Source organism: Physeter macrocephalus, chromosome 6 (assembly GCF_002837175.3).
Source record: "Physeter macrocephalus isolate SW-GA chromosome 6, ASM283717v5, whole genome shotgun sequence".
NCBI lineage: Eukaryota > Metazoa > Chordata > Mammalia > Artiodactyla > Physeteridae > Physeter > Physeter macrocephalus.
This window is the reverse complement of record NC_041219.1, coordinates 94,409,109-94,433,937: the sequence shown is the minus strand read 5'-3', so window position 1 is coordinate 94,433,937 and position 24,829 is coordinate 94,409,109. Positions and strand designations below refer to the sequence as shown.

The window sequence follows — 24,829 nt, the reverse complement described above, 5'->3', positions numbered from 1 at the left end:
CCCTCTCTGTCCCTTTCTTAAGAGACCCATCCCTCAACCCCTCCCTCTTCCCTCCCCCTCCCCCTCCCCCAGACCTGGAGGATCCTTCAGAGGGAGGTTCAGACCTCTTTCTCTTCCTTTGCTGGTGTAAGCCATGGTGGGTGCGTGCTTCAATGTGGGAAGTAGGTCTTTGAAGTTCCTGTTCTTTCCGTTCCCAAGTCTCTGGGGCTGAAAAGGAGGAAGAGATATTAGTTATCAGATTTTTAAAATGTGAATAAAATATACTCGCCCCACACACACACCTCAGAAAAGCACCTCTTCCTGTTAAGCATCCAGAGGTTTATAAGGCACTACTGCCTGACTGAATTCTAGCAAATGCAGATGGTGGTAGATCAGCACTAGCCATTGAGTAGAACTTAGTCTTTGGTCTTTCCAGAACAGAGTCAGCTGAATGAGGATCCCCACGGGAAGACACTTGCTGCTCAGGAATGAGTCAATACTGGAGTCTCCTGGGGTAGAAACTATAATCTTCCGAGGGCAAGAGGTTGTGTCAGTGTCTGCCCAGAAATACAGCAGCGGAGGCCACAGCCTCCCACTGTGCTGCACCTACCACTGCTTCAATGTGCTCCCTTCCCCACTGTCCAAGGAAAGGTATTTATTCAACAAATAAAATATCCACTATGTCCTAGACACTGTTCCAGGTGCTGAGGATGCATCAGTGAATAAAACCAAGTCTCTTTCCTCCATCAAACTTGTATTTTAGTGGAGGAGACAACCAATATATACAAAGATATATAATTCCTAAGTGCTTTTAGGAAAAATAAAGCAGGATTAAGGTGAGAGGACAGGGAGTACAATCAGACTGGGAGGTCAGGGAAGACCTTTCTGGGGAGATGACACTTGAGCAGAGACCTGCATTAAGTGAGGGAGGAAGACATGTAGATATTGGGATAGAGTAAGCCAGTGTGAACTCAGCGTTCCTGAGGCAGCAATGTGCTTGGTCCTTCAGAGGTCCAGCCAGCAGCTGAGCTGAAGCAGACTGATCAAGGGAGGTGGAGATAGCCATGGGCCAAGTCATGCAGAAGTTAGTGGGCAAGAGTGAGGGCTAGATTTTATTGAGATGTTACTTTTAATCATAACCACTACAGACCAACATACAGGAATACTTAGAAAGTTTGTTGACTGAATGGGGGGGAACCCTCAGTATATATCATTTACGACAAACTGTACCCAGTCATGGCTACACATGAATCATTTGTGTAACTATGTGACTCCTGGGCCCACTTACTCATCAAAATTTCTGGAGATGAAGCCCCAGAATCAGTACTTAAAAAAAAAAAAAACTCCAATCCTCATAACATATGGTTGTATATGCAAAGAAAACGTGTGAAAGGATATATACCAAACTACAATATAAACCTCAGGCACATGATTTTAGTTCTGAGTAGAAATGCCATAAAGAATTTAACTTTTTAAAATAGTTCTCAAAATCAGCCCTTTTAAGGACAGTTGTCTTGGTAAAACTGCTGCCAAAGACATCCATCTTGTAATATAGCCCTAATAAAAAGGATCAATTTGATACTGAATTGCAAACTGGAATGCACTCAGTATTTGCTGGGTGAATGTCTTTTAACAGCTTACTGTCAAGTATGTTGGTCACCCTATTGTACTGGGTTGCTGCTATCACAGTAGGAACTAACTCATGACGTTTCCATTATTGCTGCAGTAGTGGAAAAGTTCTAATCTACTAAAGCACTCTATTGACACAACTTGCTTAGGTTTCAAACTATTTAAAATCCTTTTTGATTTAGATAGGTTAATTAACAAATAGATGAATGGGATTTCTAACCTATCACCAGGTATTGTATTATGCAGACTTATCCAAACAAACAAAAAAAGGTTATACTAGAACCAACTTAGTACACAATTTAGAGAAAAAAATTTTATTGCAATATAAAACGCACTTATAAAATGTCCACAGAAGGCATGTAATTCTTCACTGCTATATAAATTCACTGGGAATACTTTATTCACCTTCTATTGTTATGATGACATCACCTAAAACATAAACGATGAGTTATACTCTATAACAAATGCATCATTGATTTTCAACAATCACTGGTTTAATAATAATTAGTTTAAGATTATATAATCACATCTATATTCTGGAATGTCCACTTACTTTCATGTAGTGTAATAGAGTTTAAGAGCATAATTGCACATGGATGGTAGAGAAAAACATTCACTACTAAATTATTTTATACCTTCATGACAGGTTTTCTTCCTGACCGAAAATAACAGCTTCAGCAGCTTGGCCTATGGTCGACAGCACAGCTCCAGGATTCTCAATGCAGTAGTTTGTGTGTATGTGTGTCTATGTGTGCACCCACGGAAAAACTTAAAGTATATCTTTCATAAACAAGTGCAACATTACCATCAATTATTTTGCATTATAGTCTGATTATTTGTAAACAAACAAAACCCCACACAAATACTCTTAATTCTAGAAAAAAAAATCTGTCAACTCATAATTATTCTAACATGCTTTTAGTTGAACACACATTGAATTTCTGAAAGGTACATATATTACCTTAGATAATAAAGTGTAAAAATGAGTGTTTCATATTTTATACTATGAAATGTACATTTCTGGTATTTGTTTTATGCAGCATAAAGTTTAGATCAAGAAATTCTAAATCCCGGATCCCCACAGTTCGTTTAGAAAAGTCCTCTAAATTATGGCTCTTGCAGCAGGTTTATCAGATTAAACATGATGAAGTTTTCTAGCTCCCTCTATTTCAAGTATCAAAGAAAACAAGGCTCAAAATCTCTGTAGGTTGTAATTGAAAATGCAAAGCTTTAGAAAACAGTTAACTGTGTTTTGAAATAAGATATAAATTGAAACAAGATTCATTTATCTGTGTTAGGCTGATGAGTACTAGGACTTTAAAATAATTTTGTTAAATCTGAATATTTCCCTATAAATATATGGTTTTAGAGAGAAATCAATCGATGTTTAAAACTTTTTCAATATTGTTGACTTTAGTTTTGTTTGCTTTTGAATGATATTAATTTAATATTCAATTGGACATAAATATTTGGTCTCACACTACATATAATGAAACGACTTACTTTTGAAATGGAAAAGTTTTAAAGCACTAGAAAGAGCATTTACTAAAGCAGTTTAAACGTGTCTTTCAACATCATCAGAAATCCTGCAGTATATATCTGGTACCCTTAATGTTTCAGAGTGAGTTGATTTTCTGAAATTTTAATGCCATTTAAAAAATGAAAAAGTCAAATAGAAAAGACTGCTGCAATAAAGCACTGTTTCTAAAAGTTGTAGACATGATCTCACAGTCTGAGTGAGCACTGCTCTTCAGAGCACCTTTTCCTAGGCACATGAAGTTTTCAGCTTAGAAAATAATCTAATCTGGTCCTTAACATATTCATTAAGTGGAATGAATATTTTAAGGTCTTTCTCTCTCCCTTAAAGGAAAAAAAGTGATGTATCACCGAAGAGTAATAAGAATTGTATCTTACTTTAGATTTTCTGGAATTGGCCCAACTCTATAAAATTTTAAGAACTATGTGAAAGTGTGGAATCATCACTCTATGAAAACTGCGATGAAATTAAACATCATTATGTCGAACCCTTTTCTAGCTTTAACTCAAAAATAGAAATCATGAGTCTTCTATAACATTAATTTTAAAAACACACAGAAGTGAAAAGTGCTGATTTTCAAAAAGTACAATTTTTTCCCCTACTATACATCAACGTGGAATGATTTCAGTTCTCCTGTACTAAAAGCTGGACTTTTAAAAAAACTAGTATTGTAATAATTTTAATCAGTAGTGGCTTCAGTTTCAGCTGGACCCCTAATTAGTCTTCGAATTCCTCTTTTTCCTGAAGGACCTTTTGGTTTTGCAAAACTTTGTTTATGTGCATGCTGCTTGGGGTGTACTTCTTCATAAAGGAAGTCTGCAGTCAACTCATCCCCATTGTCTATCTCGATCTGTAAGAGATAAAATTAGCAAAGTGTGATGCAATGTGAGAAAACACAACATTCAAAACCTAATACAAGCAATGAGCCAGTTTTCAGGTGTGAATGCTCACCAATAAGTGCATAATACTCATTCCAGCAAGAGAGAACCAAGGACCATATGAAAATAGTTTACTTTCATCTTATTTGGCGGGAGGAGGAGGGAGCTCAATGAGTTGCTTGAATATATATATAATTAGCTATAGTCATTTTCTATTTGGTTCTCTCTTTCTTCTCCAATTAAACTAATGTTTAAAAGTAGTATAGTAGGAATCACCACTATATTCTTAAGTTGTTCTGCTTTGGTACACTACATATTTTCAAGAAACATTATCATGGCCCTTTCATCACTTGGGTCACTTGAAATCACTCTGTAACACGGGTTGGCAAACTATGGCCTGCAGGCCAAATCTGCTCAAGTTAAGAGCGTGTTTTACATTGTTAAAGGGTTGTAAAAACAAACAAAATAATAAAACAAAGAAGAATATGTGACAAAGACCATATGTGGCCTGGCAAAGCCTAAAATATTTACTATCTGGTCTTCTGGTAGAAAAAGTCAGCCAGCCCCTGCTATAGAAAGTGATTCTTAAGAACTTAAAAAGCTCTTAAAGGGCTCAGTGCCTAAAACACTGGTAATTTGTAAGGACCTGTGTTTTAAGAGTTGAAGGGCTCAAGAATAAACCATATCTTTTCCCATGCCTCACCTGCATTTAAGAAAATAAATTTAAGAAAACTTGTAACTTAGGTCCCAAAATTCATGTTTATGCCCATTCTCTCCTTTCCCCAACAACTGGAAAGACTCTCAACCATCCCATGGTTCAGTTATAAATAGAGACTGTAGTTCCTTACTAATAAAATCTTGAGACAATCACAAGTATGCAGCTTTAGTAGCACCATCCAGCAAAACTTTCTGCAATATGGAAATGTTCTCTAAATTCTGCACCATCCAATACAGTGCCATTGGCCACATGTGGCTAAAATGAGCACTTGAAATGTGGCTGGTGCTTTTAAGGAACTGAATTTTAAATTGTTTAATTTTTATGTATATTTAAATTTAAATAGCCACATGTAGCTTGTGGCTACATATTAGAGAATACAGATCTACAGGGAGACTGGGGTCATGATAGGTCATCCTCAAGCACTTAGAGGAGTTCCTAAGGATTTATGATGAGAATAAGAAAAAAAAAACTTTCATTTATAAACCACAATACATCACGAACTATATGAAAGACAATAAAAATGTAACAAAAACTGAAAAATTTAAAATAAATAGGTAGGTATTAAATATATTAATAAGATAAATTAGATTAAATACATTAGATAAATAAATAGATAGGTAATTACCTTTCTAATGACATCCATTTGTAGTTGTCTTTCTACAATCTCTAGCAGAGGGCTCTTGCAGCTAGAATACAGCATCCGTTCTCTTATACTGCATGTGTATCCAGGCATTGAATAAATAAAAACTGTAAATTAAAATAATAATAAATCCAATTAGCAGCATATATATCAATTAAAGCACATGCTAAACCTCATAAAGCTACAAGTAAGCCCTCTGGCCAAGAAATAAGAAAGAATATAGTGATGAAATATCAATCAGCAAACTGAAAGTATTATGTTAAAAAAAAAAAAGTATCATATACCTATAGACTCCAAATAGTCTCCTTCATGGGAATGTTTATACAGAAAGAAATGATAACGTGCTGAATCTCTGGGAATCCTCTTTGGCAAATCTTTTAGCTCTGTATTTATTGTGTTGGCCAAAATTATAATTTCATTTTTTATATCTATTTCCTGTCAATAAGAAACAAAATACATTTATTAAGACAGATACACGGAAATTTAAAATTTATAAATTAAAAAACAAGGAGACAAGGGGAAACTTACACAATTTCACTTTTTCCACAGTGAATATATATTGCTTTTGTAGTTTAAAAAAAAATGAATAAAAAATAAAAAGGATGCAAATAAAAAGATTTAAAATCCATTAAAAACAAACCTTATACAAGCCATAGATACCAAAAAGTGAAGCCATTTCATAATAATCATTATATCTCTTACCAACTGCACATAGTTGAGCTGTCTGTTATTCAATTTTTCCAAAGCCTGAAAAGCTTCTCGAGAAATAGGAAATGCTACTCCTTGTAGTGTTTGATGCTTAGTGTCCACACTCACGTCAGTTTGTACCTAGTATGACATATTCAATTTACCGATGAAGTTTAGCATTTAGCAGTGTCAGATGGCAAAGAAAAGAAAACCCAACCTCTACAGAGTGAGGGTCATTCCACCCTTGCCCATTTTAATATAATTAAAATGAACACTTAAAACACTATGAACTTAAAAAGCAAATAATTTTCACATTTGTTTCAGGTTCTGCTACCACTTTGTCAACATGCAGAGTGTATGCCACATTTTGATGAAAATGCCGGAAGTGAACATCTGAGTTGAGTGTGCAATGTTAGTGGGGCTTTGCTTATATGTTTGGTTTGGCACAATTGCCATGAGCTACGTAAGCTCTCTGAAGTGTCTTCAGATTACACTTTTAATTACAAAATTTTACTTGATAAAATTTATGAACCGTGTGATATAAATACAATATGCGTAGAACTTTACTTTGTTCTGCTAGACATAAAATGCAACACAAACACCATGCACTGAGTTGAAAGGAGTACAAACAATATACAAAGACACAACACAGCTCAACAAATTATACTACTGCAGAAGTTCCAGACTTAGAGCTTTCATTACTAAGAACACGGGTGTGCACGTATCAGAAGAAGAGAAGAGTACGTCAAGAAAGCTTTCAATGCACATATTTAAGACTTTTATACTCAGTAAATGACAGCATAATATAGGGTCTCATTTGCAGTGTTGCAATAAAGTCAATAGAAATTTTACTTTAAAAAAAAATGAATGGAGATTCTACAGCATAAATGGTATTGGATAATGAAAACATCATAGAACATATGCAAATGCATACCCCAATAAGATCCTCTGGGTTCTGATTGCAAGGAATAAAACAAACTATCAAACTTGTAAAAAAAATCATGTAAAAATCCATACTCAAATAACTGGAGTTAAAATAATATAAAGATAGATCCTTGCTATCGGGTCAATATTAAATAATATTCAATCACTTTTCAGACTGATTCTTATTAGTCTGTTACTCAGACAAGTGAATAGTAGTTTCTGCTACTTGTTCTTTTCTATAAAATTCCGGTAGAAATACAGTAGCTATTCTAACTTAGAAGTGCTGCAGTAAACACATTAGAAATATGATAAACTATAATATGGATGAAACTTATTGACTCTAATATGCTAAACAAGTACTCAAATAACCATCTCCCATATATATATATATATATGCACACACCCATCCAAGTAATGTCCATAGAAGTTAATTTATAGAGCCTCTAGAAATCCTAAACACATTACAGCATTTATGTTTTACTCTCTTTAGTCATCAGTATTCTCTGAAATAACAAAACAAACCTTCTTCAGGCAACCTCATTAGATATAATATCCCTCACACTAAATGGGTAACACATACTTTTCCCATTTATCGATATTTAGTATTCAAAGTACAAAGTTAAAAACAGTTGTACTTCTCACAGGAAGATTACTAACCTATAACCTACATTTTTATAAAGACAGGAGAAAGCTATTTATGAAACTGACATGAAATTTAATATTCACTTGTAACTTTTTCCTGAAGACACATTGAGCACAGTCTTGTCTCTAAACTGAACAGAATAAATGTAAGCTATCTAACTTATTTATTCTCTAGTTACCTCTTCATCAATTAATTAAAAATACAATATTTTTAAGCACTTAGAACCTTGCAAGATTTCAAAATGGTAATAATACCTCATTAATTTTAATCTGTCGTAATTCTTCTTCAGCTGCAGTCAGTGGGGCAGGAGAAGACTGTGACAGCAAATATTTCTTATATCCATGAAATGACACATCTTCCTGTGAGCACAGAAACTGCCTGTTACTAGTTGTGAGGCTACTTAGGAAAACAAAATCATTAATTTAACAGAAAATATTTTAACTAAAAATAAATAGTAACAATAATTTTATTACTTCTTTTTTTAAAAATATTCTGTTCTACAGGTTTCAAAAGTTTTAAGGGGATTAGCTACACTTCATTTCCTAAAGCCTTATAATTACTAGATCTTTTGTGTGAGTGTGATGGTGATAACGCCAGCCACATAACGAACCTGATCATGCTTCAAGTCTATAGGGCAATTATAATTAACCTGGGGAAGCCTGCCTCATAGTTATTCAATAATCAACATATTCAGATTCTGAATTCTGTACTATAATGAATTATATAATTTCTCTATAATTATTCATAGAAAATAATTACAGTTTTTATTTAAAATAAAAAATATTCCCAAGAAGTTTACTTCTCATCAAAATTTTGTGGTTTGGAAGACTGAGAATAGAATTGAGAAACCAGGTCACTTCACAACTGATGTGAATAAGCAAAGGATACCCATCTAGTCTCGTGCTCTATCCACCAGAATATATTACTCCCTGAATCACAATAAAAGCTCTAAAAAACAAAAAACCTGTTCAAAAAATACACTGTAATTTTCTTAATTTTGGGGTATATCTACATACATGTATTTACCATATAAATTTTACAATGAAGTAAATTCTTAATCATAACTTAACTAAATTTATTAATTAATCAACAATTACCCCAATTAATTATCAATCAATTTACCTGCCTCAATATTCTAGCTCAATTAATACAGCTATTGCTTCCACAGCATAAGTATAAACGTCCAAAATATCTAAAACCTACTATGTCTTTTAAGTAGTCTCTCATTTTTCTGAGCCTATCTCCCCATCCTTAAAATGAAAAGGTTGAACTAAATGAGGGGTTGAACTAAATGATCTCCAAGGGATATTCTAGTGTTTGAAGACTAACAGAGGAGATTCCAACATATTTTAAAAGTGTTAAGTATGATGTTTCAGTTAACTTGCATATCATATGAAACATAATATTTTCTCTTATTCTTTATGTTTACCTATTCACCAGTCATAATTCACATTAACTATCCCATTACCTTGGTGCAACATGCAGAATCTACATAAAAGTATAAGTTTTGTACCTTTACTGTTCCAAACACTTCATCTTTAATGTGGCCACCTCCAAACTCCTTTTTCAGAGTTGCTCTTGTTGCTGCATACAACATTTTTTGACGAACCTAGTAATTGTGAAAGTTTACTTATAAGTTTATAGATGAAAACTATCATTACAAAAGAACGCACTTTATAAATGTATGAAAATCTTCAAGCACATTAAAAAGAAAATAAACTGTGACAAAGCTGAAGTCCGTTGACTGTAACATGCTAAAATATGTGTATACAAATAACCATCATAACATCAGCATCTAAAATATCAACAGCTACTAAGGAAGACTTCAATTTACAAGTCATATTTTTTGAAAAGTAGAAAAAAACTAAATTTTAGAAAATCATTCATTTTTTTCAAAGTATAAAATGAATTCAGGAATTAAAAAAACTACTTAAAACACTATTTTAAAATCATGGAAATGAAGTAAACTTGATAATGACATTTTACTCAAAGCAAGTCTAGGTCAGACACTACTTATTTAGTTGTTTAAGAATCAAATATTCATGGCATAACTATGGCATAAACCATTCTCTGAGGGACAAAGTAGAAAAGAACTACAATATATACTATTATTAAAGAGTCTGATAGCATCTATAGAAAACTACTAAAGATAACTGCCACCCAATAGAAATCATTTCATAATTTTGCACTGTCAAATCCAGTATTTCTTTCAGACAGCATATACAGAATTAAATAGGAAGTGATAACTTTTGAGAATGATATCTACATAACTTTTAAAATTATTATTTTTCTATGAGAAACAAGAGAATTAATTTTTAAAATATTGGGCAGTATCCATATACTAGTTTTTTATTTTATTCTATTAATCAGTCTACTAACTCTCCTAAGAGAAATACTTTTTTGTGTGTATGCCCGTCACTTGAATGGTAGCTATTGAGAATATTTAATAAAATGTTCAGTTAGTTCTATAAGAATTATTTCAATTATTACTCTCAAAGTAGTAACCTTCATTCTTCAGAGGTCCACAGAGTCATTTATAATTGCCACAAATTTTTAAATTCAAAATCAATCATTCTACTGATTTCAATCAAGGTCAAGATTTCTGAATCTAAGTACATTACCCCTGATTCTACATTACCAATCACAAGGATTTTTTCCATTATCATTACCATCTATGAGATATGACTGTTGCTTCTTAACTTTCTCTTGGCCTAGGAATATTTCAGAAAAAAATTTTCTAGCTTTTAATGTTAAACAAGTAACCAAAAAATTACTTACATGAGAATGGTCTGGAGACCACGCAATGAATATCCATTCATATCCCTGGGCATTCTGAGAATCTAACCTGAATAATACGTAGCACGGTTGTTTGTCCTCCAACAGGGGTAAAACAAAGGAATCATAATCCTTATCCCAGGAATCTAAAGGCTGCCTACACGCTCCAATCACAAGTTTCTCTATGAAGAACAATTTTTAAAAGATATATAAATGGTTTAAAATGCCAAATGGTAGAATAATGAAGAATAGAAGAATAAATTAATAGTTAGTTCTTAATTGCTATTATTCACATCAAAATATAGAAAGGGCAAAAGTTGTAACACAGAAAATAAATATAATATAAAGTAATATTAAAAACAGATACAAAAATTATAACCAGCATAGTTAAAATAATGTTATAAACACAAGAAAGGAACATACAAAAATGATTATAAATAGTTGAGTTGGATGGTTGAAGAGAGGGTGATTATATTCTACTGTCCAAATATTTATGCTATAAATTATCAACAAAATATATTTAACTAAGTGTCCTACTGCTCAAAGGTATAATTTCTGAAATTAAACACTGAATTGTACAGTTAAGAAATACTAAATAAAAACAGGTTTAGCTACTATTTGGCCATAATGCTACAAATTTTAACATTTGTCCAGAAACATAAATTGGTACAGCCACTTTGAGGCATTATTGGGCGAATCAAGTGAAACTGCTAATGTACTCTGCATAGAGAATCTCTTGCACATATATACCAAGGTGTTCACTGCAGCACTATAAAATAACAGTGGAAACTAAAAATAGCCTAAATATTCATCAATAAGTGAATGGACATATAATATGTGGCATAGTCATATTATACAATTCTATTCATATTTAAAAAGAATTAGTGAGCCTCTATCAAAACTAATTATAAAAGCAATGTTTACAGGAAAAGGAATGATGCAGAAAAAGATGTCAGTTTATGTGAACTTAAAAACTCAAAACAGCACTATATGTTATTTAGGGATACATATAAAAAACAAATTGAACAAAAATAAAGTTCTTAATATAGTTGCCTCAGGAGAAAGTCAGGAAGTAAAACTGTTTAAAGCGAATGTTCTTATATCACAACATTAAATTACAAAAGGCTTGAAGCAAATATGATAAAAATGTTAGCAGTTATTAATTTAAGAAGAGATGGAAGTATTTGTTATATTATTTATTATTCATAATTTCCTTATTTAAAAAATTTCTCAAAACAAAAATAAAACCAGAAAATAGTGATAGAGGAAATACTGTCATTTTCCTGCTATAGAGACGTTAGTTATATAAACTTTTCCATTTTACTTACTTAACTAGTCAGTTAGGAAGTAATGACATTTAAAATTTTAATTCAATAGTTCTAAAATATGCTTCTTTCCAGTATGTTTATTCTTGTTGAGTGTGTTAATATATGTAGAACAACTGCCTATTTTTCAAACTATTTTGGTATTTTTAATATATAAGAGAAAATGGAAAGCAAATCAGATTTACTTCCAGTTTATGAAAGAACAAGATATTTTTCCAAAGCAAAATATTTAAGGTATTTAAGAAATTATGTCAATGGAATATTTTAACATATTCATTTGAGATTAAGTAGTTATAATATTAATTATTCACACTAAAACCAGCTGAATTAAAACTCTCCCACCCAGTGAATTTCCCTATGTACAGCTTTATTTTGAAAGGATCAATTTATAGTTTGTTACACTCTCAGAACTTTTTCCCATAACAAGAAAGAGGAATCATTTCTGCAGCATACACTGCAATCAAGTTGAGAAAATGGGAGGGTTTAAAATCCTTCCTTTCTACCTCAAAACTAACTTTACTGAATAACAATTCACAAGTAACTTTTTTGTGTGTGGGATAATCACCTGTTACTGATTTTCATTCCAGAGATGCAAGCACTGATATTAGATACAAATTGTGGTACAGAAACTGAGACACAAAAAGTGTAAGAGGAAGATGTCACGCCAAAAACAACACCTTTTTGTTTCCGTGAGAGTCAACTACAGAATGCAGAAGGTAAGGTAAGCAGGGGCCCGTAGGACATGTCCAAAATGTAGAGGAGCCAAGTTAACTAAAGGCGAGCTCTGAACCTGCTTCACATTTATTAATAGTCCAAATCACTGACAATGATTTAGAAGTTTAAAATACAACAGCCAATAATCCAAGGACAAACAACATTTAAAAATGCTTAACTAACCATTTTCAATCGATATCTTCAGAAGTCTGTATTTTCCATTTCTTGCTCTGGCAAAAATATCTTTAACATCCTCACTTGCTGTGGAAAAAGATACAGAAAAGTAAACCTATTTTTAATACTTATGAATTAATACTTTCTAATGCTACTTGAATAGGGAAAAAATGAAATGTAATACAAAGAAAAAATCTTGAGGATGCAGTATTCTCTTATCTATAATTTAAATTACAAAAATTAAAAGGTGTAACAGTAGACATTATATACAGCTAAGAAACATAAATATTAACATATTTTAAAAGTATATTAATTCTAACCTGTTTTGCCTAGATAATTCCATAGCAGAAATTTACACTGGGAATGAATATATTAAAGTTTCTCAAACCCAATAATCACAAATCACAATTTTGAAAAACACCTTTATTGCTTGTTTGAAAAATGCTGAAAACCTGCTTTCACTCTCTTCTGGTCCAATTTCAAGCTTATAATAAACACACCTCCTCCATCAATTCATTTTGTACATTTTCACCTTTAAAAACAACAATTAATGTCAAATACCCTATCCTGATTAAAGAAAAAGACAACACAATTCATTCAAGCTCATACTTCTGGTCATACTTCTCTAACTCATATTTCTTAAAAAGCTGGAGTAATCTCACTGAGCAAATATATATTTAATAACCTATCCCTTGTGCTCCTATTAAAGCTTCAATTTCGTTCTAATTTTATTCTTGAGTTGTATATTGAGAGCAAGAACCACTGTTTAGTACTGCTTGTTATAACGCTCAAGCATGAAAGTCAATAATTATATATATCAAAACTAACACAGACAAAACAATGCTTTTAGATTTGCGACTGTTTTGCTGGTGTTTGTACGTGCAGGAGGTGTGGGGTGGTGTCAAAGACCCTTACGAACAAAACACAATTAGACGTTCACCTGGGGAAAAGATTCGTTGTCCATTAACAGGAGGAGCTTGTGTTTACATTACAACTCGTTAAGTGATAGCGAGTAACCCGGGACGTATTATTTGATTCTGATGAGGTGAGCGCTTTCAGACCGCCCATTTTCAAACCAGTAAATAACACGGGTCAATTATAATTGCACATTCAACTGCCTGCCCGGGACGATTAAACGCAACCATACAGATCAAACTTTTCAGTTCCCTGGGTAGTATCTAAGAACAACCAAGACGCCTCATACTCAGGATACAGACAACGGTGTTGATGTTCCAATTTTGGAAGAAAATGCGGAAGAGTTTGGGAAGCACCCTTACTGGAAATGAAAAAGATTCCCGCATCTTTCTTTTGATAATCCAAATCTTGTAACAACTCTAAAGTTGGACCGTGAAAAAGAAAATCCGCCCGTCTCTCGACAGCAAAAAGAGCCCCAATCGCCTCCACGGTTCCAGGTCTTCCCAGTCCGATAAAAAAGGGGAAAGTTGGGCTAAGGGCGGCGGCGGCGGCAGGCACGCCCCCTTCACCCCGGCCGCCGCGGAAAGCCATTTCCTTCGCTCCGGCGAATTTCGGGTCCATCGGCAACGTGGCGGCGGCCGGCCCGGGCTGGGAGGGTGGCAGGCCGGGAGCGCCCGGGACACGAGAGCGCGGAGAGGCGCAGAGGCCCGGCTTGTCCCGGAGACCGACTCCCTGTGCTCCGGGACCGACTCCGGCCCTGCCCATCCCGCCGCCCGCCCGGCTCGCCGGGGAACTCCCAGGAGCCCCTTCCCCGCAGGCAGCGCCGGCGCCGTTACCTTGGATGCCGGTCTGATGGGACATGGCGGCGGCCGCGGGCTCCCGGCTCTGGCGCTGAGTGCAGCGAGCGGCCCCGGCCGGCGGCTCCAGGAAGTGGCGGCTACTCCACCAGCCCCGCCGCGTCATCAGCCTGCGACCCGCCCCGCCCCGCTCCGCCCCTGCCCCGCGAGGCCCGCGGCGTCCTCGTGCGCCCCCGTTGCTCTCGCCGCAGGCCTCTTGACACCCGCGACGTCTCGGCGCAGCCGGACTGCAGGTCCAGGCCCCCGGCCCTCAACTTCAGCTCGCTGCCGGGGGTCACAGTCCACGGTATTTGCCGCCGTTTCTCCCCCTCCACCACGGTGAAACACTGCTGGCCCGGCAGAATGGCTTTGCCCTCTGAGGTCTGCACTCCAGCGATCCTGCCGACACCGCCTTTCACTGGTTCAGCAAAAACGTTGCTCAAAACCAGAAATGAACGTTTTACTGAACACACGTTTTCAGCTTTAAAAAGATGTGCATGATATCCTTCTTGGTTTACTCTTCCTGCAGTCTATACAGTTTAATGTAAACGGTCACTCCCCGCCCCTTTTTTATAAAAAGAATTGATAGGCAGTCTCCCATGAAAATCCCCCACGCTTTTAAATTAAGTTAATCTCAGACTGTTAACTATCCTTTCGTTAGTTGGGCACATTTAGACACCAGGTTTTCCTTTCTCTTCATTCCAAAAAGAGACAGCCACTTAGAGTGAGATTAGCTGACTTGAGTACTCCTGTGTGGTCAGTTCTATCATTGCAAACTATGATACTGCTCTGCTTCAGGTTGGCGGTTTATTCTTTAGTCAGGTAATTACTCAAGATTCATTCGTAAGGATGAGTTTGTAAGGTAATAGCAGATATTATTAAAATTATTTCTCATTTTCTGCTTTTATGAGCATGTATTTCCCTTTCTAAGGATAATTTTAGTAGTTATTTTTGTACTACTTTTCTAGGACTCCTAGATTATAGTTTCCTAGGTAGAAAGCTGGGTCTTTTGTTTTTAGGGCCTTGAACTGACAAGTATACAAAAGTACAATCTGATTATCAACAAATACTCTGTACAGGCCAATAATATAAATGCAAGTTAACAAAATCACTCTTCAAATGCAATGTATTTTTAATTAGTTAACTAGCCGCTGGGTAATTGATTTCTTTACGAGGGTCACAGCAAGCAACGTTGCTATGCCCTGTTTCTTGTTACTTAAGCCTTATTTCTCAAACACTTCCTCATATTCTGGAATAAGCAAAATGTAATCTGAGTCTTATAACTTGTTTGGATTTAAGAAATGTAGGGAGGTGTTTCATTCTAACCAAATTTTTCCTGACACAACAGTTCACCCTGATTTACCAGTTTTGATAGCATTGTTGAGCACAGAGAGTTCATCTGCAATTTTTGGACTGACTGATGTTATGGTGACTAGGGAAAATTGCTTAAGGAGGTTGGCACTACTCAAAAGCACTGATGAGAAAAAAATTATTCTCCCATATTCATGCTTAGAAAAGACCCCGGTATGTTCAGCCCTGGAGGAGAAAAGTCCAGGTAGGTTGGATAAGACCACCACGGCATCCACCAGAAAATGCCTCTTTTCTGCCAGTACAGTAGTTTGACTTAAAACTGCAAGGGGGGGCTTCCCTGGTGGCGCAGTAGTTGAGAGTACACCTGCCGATGCAGGGGATACGGGTTCGTGCCCCGGTCCGGGAAGATCCCACATGCCGCGGAGTGGTTAGGCTCGTGAGCCACGGCCGCTGAGCCTTCGCGTCCGGAGCCTGTGCTCCGCAACGGGAGAAGCCACAACAGTGAGAGGCCCTCATACAGCAAAAAAAAAAATAAAAATAAAAATAAAAAAAAAACTGCAAGGGGCTTGGGTGCATTGTTTATGAAACAGCAAAGTTCCTCTAGCAAAACAGGAAATCTGAGAAGGGAAAATGTTTGCTAAGATGTGAACAGCATGGCCAAAATGATTTTTTTTTATTGTCCATCAACATTTCTACATATAGTTAAATAATTTCCTCTATTTTACTGTATTTTCGTATGTGCAACACATGGGTTCTTGATGCTTTCATAGGATATTGTTTTATGAAAATGTTTCTGGTTGATATTGACCGTACACTTAAAATCTCACTAATTTATTATGCCTGATGTTCATTTCAGATTAGATCATTGTACCAACTTTAGAGAAATGGTTTATTGAGTATAAATAGTGCTAGTGGTGCATATATTTTACCTATTTAAGAGAACAGATTGTGATAGAAATCCTGTTTATTTGGTTAATCTCTTGCACTTACATCTTTAATTTGATCCCAATCGTATGACTGCTCAACTTATCTTTTTAAAATATTGTGATAAAATACACATAACAAAAAATTTACCATCTTAACCATTTTTAAGTGTTCAATTCAGTAGTGTTAAATACATTCACCTGTTGTGCAACCACTCTCCGAAACTCTTTGCCTCTTGCAAAATTAAAACTTTATATTAACATTAAATAACTTTCCATTCCAACCCAACCTCCAGGTCCTGGCAAACAACATTCTATATCTGTTTCTATGAATTTGACTACTCTTACTACCTCATGTAAGTGGAATCATACAGTATTTGTCTTTTTCTGACTGGCTTATTTCACTTAGCATAATGTCCTCAAGTTTCATCCATCTGTAGCATGTAGAATTTCCTTCCTTTTAAAGGCTAGATAATATTCCAGTGTATGTATATACCACATTTTATCCGTTCATCCATCATGGGCTCTCAGGTTGCTTCCACTTTTTTGGCTATTCTGAATAATACTGCTATGAACATGGGTGTACAATTATCTGAGTCACTGCTTTCAATTCTTTTGGGCATATGCCTGGAAGTGGAATTGCTAGATCGTATGGTAATTCTGTTTTAATGTTTTTGAGGAAACTCCATACTGTTTTCCATAGTAGCTGCACCATTTTACAATCCCACCAACAGTGCACAAGGTTCCAGTTTCTCCACATCCTTGCCAACACTTGTTATTTTCTTTTTGGTTTGTTTTTATAGTGGTCATCCTAATGGATGTGAGGTGGTATCTCATTGTGGGTTTTATTTACATTTCCCTAATGATAAGTGATGTTGACCATCTTTTTATATATTTGTTGGCCTTTTGTATATCTTCTTTGGAGAAATGTCTATTCAAGTCATTTTTAAATTGGGTTGTTTGTCTGTTTTGACGTTAAGTTGTAGGAGTACTTTATATATTCTGGATATTGACCATATATATGATTTGCAAGTATTTTCTCCCATTTTGTAGGTTTCCCTTTCATTCTGTTGATTGTGTCTTTTGATGCACAGAAATATTTAATTTTGATTTTGTCCAATATATTTTATTTCTGTTGTTTCTCCCCTTAACTTTAGAATATCTTTCCTAATCTTTTTTTTTTTTTTTTTTTTTTTTTTTTTGCGGTATGCGGGCCTCTCACTGTTGTGGCCTCTCCCGTTGCGGAGCACAGGCTCCGGACGTGCAGGCTCAGCGGCCATGGCTCATGGGCCTAGCTGCTCCGCGGCATGTGGGATCTTCCCGGACCGGGGCACGAACCCGTGTCCCCTGCATCGGCAGGCAGACTCTCAACCACTGCGCCACCAGGGAAGCCCTTTCCTAATCTTTTGAATATCTTCTAGCTTTCCTTCCCTAAGTTTCTACTAAAAGTCTTATAAATATCATCTACACTTTCTCACCTCTTACTCTTTCAATCCATGGTTTCCAAACTGTGTGCAGAGATGCCCCAAGCACAGTGAACTCATGGAAGCGCCTGGGGGATATTACACAATTCTGAGGGAAACACAGTAGTACTTGATGTCTTTCTGATACCGCACAAAATATTAGCTCGAGATAGTTTACAGTTTCAACATTAGATTGCTCTACGTTCCTTTTCATAATGTCATATCTTTGAAAAGCTGGATATTCAGTGGTTGCTGTGATAAAAGCAATTACAGGGCAAAAATCAGTGTTGAACAGAAAATGACAGTGGCTAGCATCTTATCTAATTCCAAAATTTAGGAAGTTCTGTAGTGTGTAACAGGTGCATGCATCCCGTTAGTAAGTAACTGTGATTATTTAAAAATAAAATCAAATATTTTTCTTTCAATTTTTATGTATTACTTTTCAAACAGCATCTAAGTTGCTAGTACATAAATACTGATTAAGTTGTTTGGAACTGACTGCTTAATAAACTGAACTATTAAGTATTTCTTTTGATTTAGGAATACTATGAAAAAAATCACCGAGTTATGAAAGACCCCATGAACTGAGAAAGTTTGTGAACCTCTGTCTTAGAACCTTTGCATATGGCTTTCTCCATACCGCTCTGTTGAAAGCATTTTCTTGAATATGACCAATGTCTTCCTTCTTGATAGCAAAATCGATTATATTATTCTCAGATGTTTTTATTAGTTTCCTGTAGCTGCTAATTAACAAATTAGCACAAAGTGGGTGGGCTAAAACAACAGAAATTTATTCTCTCACAGTTCTAAAGGCCAGAAGTCCAAAATCATAGCTGCCATCCCTCTGAAGGCTCTAGGGGAGAATCTTTCCTTACTTCTTCCAGCTTCTAGTGGCTGTTGGCATTTCTTGATTTGTGGCCACACCAGTCCAATCTCTGCCTCTACGGTCACATTGCTTCTTCCTCGTCTGGGGGTCTCAAATCTTCCCTTGCCTTACTTTCATAAGGATGCTTGTCATTGGATTTAAGACCCACTCAGATAATCCAGGATGATCTCTTCATTTCAATATCCTTAACTTAATTGCATCCGCAAAGATCCTTTTTCCAAATAAAGTAACATTCACAGGTTCCAAAATTAGGATATGGACGTATCTTCTGGAGTGTCACCATTCAACCATCAACCTGCTACAGATGTTTGAGGCTTTTGATACTCTTGATCGTTGCTTCTTCTTGACATACTCCTTTTTCTCTTCTTTGACACTGCACTAAACTGATCCCCCTCTTAACTTGGCTGGGCCACAGTGTCCAGAGTATTATTGTTGTACATTACTCTGGATGTTACTGTGAGGGTGTTTTGGGGATGAGATTAAAGTTTAAGATGGTAGACTTTGAGTAAAGCTGATTGTCCTCCACAGTGTGGATGGGCCTCTTCCAATTAGTTGAAGACCTTATCAGAACAAAGACTGAACTCTCTAGAGCAAGAAAGAATTCTGCCAGCAGCCTGCCTTTGAATTGAACTGAAACTCTTCCCTGAGTCTCCAGTCTGCGGGATTACCCCATCAGATTTTGTACTCGTCAAGTCTCCACAATTGCCTAAGCCATTTGCTTAAAATAAATCTCTCTTTCTGAATATACACACATTCCGTTGATTCTGTTTCTCTGGAGAACCCTAATACCCTTTAACTCCTTCTCTGTCTTCTTTACCTCATTCGTCGACAAGTGAAAAATGAATTCATTATATCTTCATCCAACTAGCCCTACTCTAGACTTCAGTGTTTCTCAATGTGATATCATCACTTAAAAACAGGTCCTTCTAACCTGCTACACAGCTGACTCCAGACCTAGGAGGCCTTGCTTATATTAACCACATAGCATGTATCAGATACAAAATTAACATAGATCGTAATTAAATTGCTCAAATTTGGAACTGTGAGGCTGAACTCTTCCATATCCAATCTCTATTCACTGAATCACTCTTGTCAATTACCTAGCAAAGTTCAATGAAGTAGGAAATTAATGTTAAAAAAAAAGAAAAAGAAGACAGAGTAGGCAATTAATGTTAAAAAAAAAATAAAGTATCCCATTTACCCAGTCCCTCACTTATACCTCTTTCAAATCCTCACATCTGATTATTTTCCAAATCTTATAGATTCAACCGTTTTACTTTCAGAAGCAAAACATCTTCGGGTTCCCTTTTTTGTGTCTTGTTACTCTACTCTTCTTACCTTACCTTATATTATTTTCTATATTGGCCCCATATGAACAAATCCATGCTCAGCTGTCAAGTTCATTTCCTGAAATGCTCTTTGACTGGTCAGTCCCCCACATGCTGACTCTCAGTGCCTCCCACTACCTACAGAATATGGTCCAAGCTCGTCAGCCTGGCACCCAAGGCCCTCTGCCATGTCTTTCCTAACTGTGCACTATGCCCCAGTCAAACTACACTGCACTGTCTTATGCTGTTTTACTGATCTGGAAGACAACTCCTCACTCCCTAGCTATACACCCAGCACTTTTCTGCTGTCTTTGCCTTTTAATAGTTAACCCATCCTTTGGAGCCATATCAACATCTATGAAACCTTTTTTCAATGTCAAATATGTAAGAAGTCTTGTTTCTTTAAATGCCTTTAGCATTTTGTGTGTCTGTTCTAGCACCTCTCTTACTCTTTTCTGTAGTCATAGATGTACTTGAACTTACTGCAGTCTTCCTATTAGACTGTGTAATCCTTGCTGTCAAGGACTTTATCTTGCTCCTTTTTGCATCTCACATGTATTTATTACTTATTTATTCATTTGTTCTTCCATTCAATACACTGTTTCTCAAATTGGGGATATAATCATGATCACAGTGCTCTGTAAACATTTCTGGAATTTAAAAGATCTTGATGATTTTTATTTTACATGTGGAAATGAATGTTGCTAAGTCACTTATCCTCAGCGGAACTGCAAAATAAGGATGCTGAACAGTTTTCCAAGAATGCTTTTTTAAGTTGTCAAACTGTATGATTCTTTGATAATTTAAATGATTGTATATCCACTCAGTAAAACAACTGTTTGGAAACAGTTCCAATCAGTTTATGCAATTCAACCAAATTTCTTTTGAAAAATCTGCATTGTAAGATTTTTCTTTAAAAAAACCTTTATTTTTATGGTAACTGTTTTTATGTTTTTAGCAGTGACTACTCAGACAGTTATAAAAATTGCCTCCTCTCACCCTACCTCTTTCTTTAAAAACTGATGTAAAACAGTGGCACCTTATTGTCGGCCCTATCAAATTATGTATTCTTATTTGTATAATTTATATGTATGAATCCTCTGCTCTAAGCATGAATATTTTCCCACTTTTCCTCATCTATTATGTCTCCAGATGTTAAACATTTGTCAGAACTGTCATAATAATAGTACCTTCGATTTGTATAACAGTTTAAAATTTTGAAAGAACACAGGTAGACTTATTTGAGCACCAGTATAATCCCATCTGACAGGCTGAATGATGTATTATCAGGTTTTATTTTTTAACTTTCAGAGATTTGAAAATCTTAGGGATAGAGAGAGGAAGTCAGCAGCTTTTAAGGCTAGGGCAAGTGTTTACAAGAGACAGAAACCATTTTAAGCCAATGTATGCAAATAACAGGATTTATTATAAGGATACAGGAGAATCTCATATATCCCAAGAGCCTGGCTTCATTTCTGCTTCTCTCTTTTTCTCTCTCTCTCCTAACAGGATCTCTCTGCTTGTGCACTCAAAATGACAGAATATGGCCACCTTACCCTTCCCAATTGAGAGTCACAGTTCTAGCCATATGCAGAGATTGAATAGTTGTTTCTAAGTTCCAAATTCCTAGGAGAGCATATGATTGACCCTGCTTGGCTCAGGTATCAAATCATCCTTGGCCAAGTTGGCTGGTTTACCCAGTGCACACTGCTCCATGAATGAAAGGCAATTACTGTAGGAGGGGAGATGGATCTTGGATCTGAAAAATAGTCTTAGAATTTCTACTTTTTACAATTTGGTGGAGCTGGTGCTTAGAACTTCAGAAGTCACAAATCAAATGCATCCCAAGGGCAGTTAAATAACATAAATGAATAAAGCTGACAGATGGAGGCTGCAGTACCCAGATGGCCCACAGGCTCAATCTAAAGGGAGCTGCTACTACTCAACTCCAACTCGATGGGAGTCTGGGCCTGGGCAACCAATCTTCTGATTTTCAAATAAACTCAGAAATTGGGATTTTATGTAAAATCTCTATTTAAACTTTTAAAAAATCCCAATGAGTGAGAAAAGAAAAAAAAAAAAGCCATGACTGCAGGTCATATCTGAACTATCAACTTGTAGTTTAGTACTTCTGACCTAGATCTGTCTGGTCAATTGTCAAATAATGACATTTAAAAACTCACATCCAAGACAGCTTCAAGATGGTGGAGGACTGAGACGTGGAGATCGCCTTCCTCCCCACAAATACATCAGAAATACATCTACTTGTGGAGCAACTCCTGCAAAACATCTACTGAATGCTGGTAGAAGACCTCAGACTTCCCAAAAGGTAAGAAACTCCCCACGTACCTGGGTAGGGTAAAAGAAAAAAGAAAAAATAGAGACAAAAGAATAGGGATGGGACCTGCACCAGTGGGAGGGAGCTGTGAAGAAGGAAAAGTTTCCAAACACTAGGAAGCCCCTTCACTGGTGAAGACAGGGGGTTGGCGGGGGTGGGGAAGCTTTGGAGCCACAGAGGAGAGCGCAGCAACAGGGGTGCGGAGGGCAAAGCGGAGAGATTCCCACAGAGGATCAGTGCCGACCAGCACTCACCAGCCCGAGAGGCTTGTCTGCTCACCCGCCGGGGCGGGCGGGGGCTGGGAGCTGAGGCTCGGGCTTGGTCGGATCGCAGGGAGAGGACTGGGGTTGGCTGCGTGAACACAGCCTGAAAGGGGCTACTGCGCCACAGCTAGCCGGGAGAGAGTCCGGGAAAAAGACTGGACCTGCCGAAGAGGCAAGAGACCATTGTTTCGGGGTGCGCAAGTAGAGGGGATTCAGAGCACTGCCTAAACGAGCTCCAGAGACGGGCACAAGCCGCAGCTATCAGCGCGGACCCCAGAGCCGGCCTGAGATGCTAAGGCTGCTGCAGCCGCCAAGAAGCCTGTGAGCAAGCACAGGTCACCATCCACACCTCCCCTCCCGGGAGCCTGTGCAGCCTGCCACTGCCAGGGCCTCGTGATCCAGGGACAACTTCACCAGGAGAACACACGGCCCGCCTCAGGCTGTTGCAACGTCATGCCAGCCTCTGCAGCCGCAGGCTCGCCCCGCACTCCGTACCCCTCCCTCCCCCGGGCCTGAGTGAGCCAGAACCCACAAATCAGCTGCTCCTTTAACCCCGTCCTGTCTGGGCAGGAAAGGACGCCCTCAGGTGACCTACACAGAGGCAGGGCCAAATCCAAAGGTGAACCCAGGAGCTGTGCAAACAAAGAAGAGAAAGGGAAATTTCTCCCAGCAGCCTCGGGAGCAGTGGATTAAATCTTCACAATCAACTTAATGTACCCTGCATCTATGGAATACGTGAATAGACAACGAATTATCCGAAAATTGAGGTGGGGGACTTTGGGAGCAACGATATATATATTTTTTTCCTTTTGCTCTTTTTGTGAGTGTGAATGTGTATGCTTCTTTGTGTGATTTTGTATAGCTTTGCTTTTACCATTTGTCCTAGGGGTCTGTCTGTCCATTTTTTTTTTTTTAGTATACTTTTTAGCACTTGTTATCATTGGTGGATTTGTCTCTTGGATTGGTTGCTCTCTTCTTTCTTTCTTTTACCATTTGTCCTAGGGTTCTGTCTGTCCGTTTTTTCTTTTTTTTAGTATAATTTTTAGCACTTGTTATCATTGATGGATTTAGTTTTTGGTTTGGTTGTTCTTTTCTTTCTTTTTTTATTACTTTTTAATTTTTAATAATTATTTTTTATTTTAATAACTTTATTTTACTTATTTATTTACTTTCTTTCTTTCTTTCTTTCTGATTTTCTCCCTCTTCTTCTGAGCCGTGTGACTGACAGGGTCTGGGTATTCTGGCCGGGTATCAGGCCTGTGCCTCTGAGGTGGGAGAGCTGAGTTCAGCACATTGGTCCACTAGAGACCTCCTGGCCCCACGTAATATCAAATGGCAAAAGCTCTCCCAGAGGTCTCCATCTCAATGCTAAGACCCAGCTCCACTCAACGACCAGCGAGCTACAGTGCTGGACACCCTATGGCAAACAACAAGCAAGACAGAAACACAACCCCACCTATTAGCTAAGAGCCTGCCTAAAATCATAATAAGGTCACAGAAACTCCAAAACACACAACCAGACATGGTCCTGCCCACCAGAAAGACAAGATCCAGCCTCATCCACCAGAATACAGGCACCAGTCCCCTCCACCAGGAAGCCTACACAACCCACTGAACCGACCTTAGCCACTGGGGGCAGACACCAAAAACAACGGGAACTACGAACCTGCAGTCTGCGAAAAGGAGACCCCAAACACAGTAAGTTAAGCAAAATGAGAAGATAGAGAAACATACAGCAGATGAAGAAGCAAGGTAAAAACCCACGAGACCAAACAAATGAAGAGGAAATAGGCAGTCTACCTGAAAAAGAATTCAGAGTAGTGATAGTAAAGATGATCCAAAATCTTGATAATAGAATGGAGAAAATACAAAAAACGTTTAACAAGGAGCTAGAAGAACTAAAGAGCAAACAAACAATGATGAACAACACAATAAATGAAATT

At 37.0% G+C, this 24,829-nt stretch overlaps 1 protein-coding gene and 1 long non-coding RNA gene across 11 annotated transcripts in view; one reads left to right on the top strand and one right to left on the bottom strand.

Moving 5' to 3' along the window:
• The window catches only part of TWF1 (twinfilin actin binding protein 1), a 37,642-nt gene extending 23,159 nt beyond the window's left edge, over nt 1–14,483 (bottom strand). For 5 of the 7 annotated variants that reach the window (XM_055085667.1, XM_055085668.1, XM_028491423.2 and 2 more), the window contains exons 1-10: nt 14,375–14,483; nt 12,633–12,710; nt 10,414–10,592; nt 9,149–9,244; nt 7,890–7,994; nt 6,084–6,209; nt 5,666–5,816; nt 5,367–5,488; nt 1,944–3,995; nt 105–207 (exon numbers count right to left, since the gene is read on the bottom strand). In XM_055085667.1, the coding sequence (XP_054941642.1) occupies nt 3,825–3,995; nt 5,367–5,488; nt 5,666–5,816; nt 6,084–6,209; nt 7,890–7,994; nt 9,149–9,244; nt 10,414–10,592; nt 12,633–12,710; nt 14,375–14,399 (1,053 nt within the window). In that variant the 5' untranslated portion in view covers nt 14,400–14,483 and the 3' untranslated portion in view covers nt 105–207; nt 1,944–3,824. Of the gene's footprint in view, nt 1–74; nt 208–1,943; nt 3,996–5,366; nt 5,489–5,665; nt 5,817–6,083; nt 6,210–7,889; nt 7,995–9,148; nt 9,245–10,413; nt 10,593–12,632; nt 12,711–14,374 lie in introns of all 7 variants that reach the window. The other 2 variants (XM_028491424.2, XM_028491421.2) reach the window with 2 other exon arrangements.
• Nucleotides 14,484–14,550: 67 nt separating this feature from the next.
• The window catches only part of LOC114486400 (uncharacterized), an 18,605-nt gene continuing 8,326 nt past the window's right edge, over nt 14,551–24,829 (top strand). Inside the window, exons 1-4 of one of the 4 annotated variants that reach the window (XR_003680046.2) lie at nt 14,551–14,755; nt 16,905–16,964; nt 21,795–21,946; nt 22,476–22,614. This is a non-coding gene — a long non-coding RNA (uncharacterized lncRNA). Of the gene's footprint in view, nt 14,756–16,904; nt 16,965–21,794; nt 22,615–24,829 lie in introns of all 4 variants that reach the window. The other 3 variants (XR_003680045.2, XR_003680047.2, XR_008617526.1) reach the window with 3 other exon arrangements.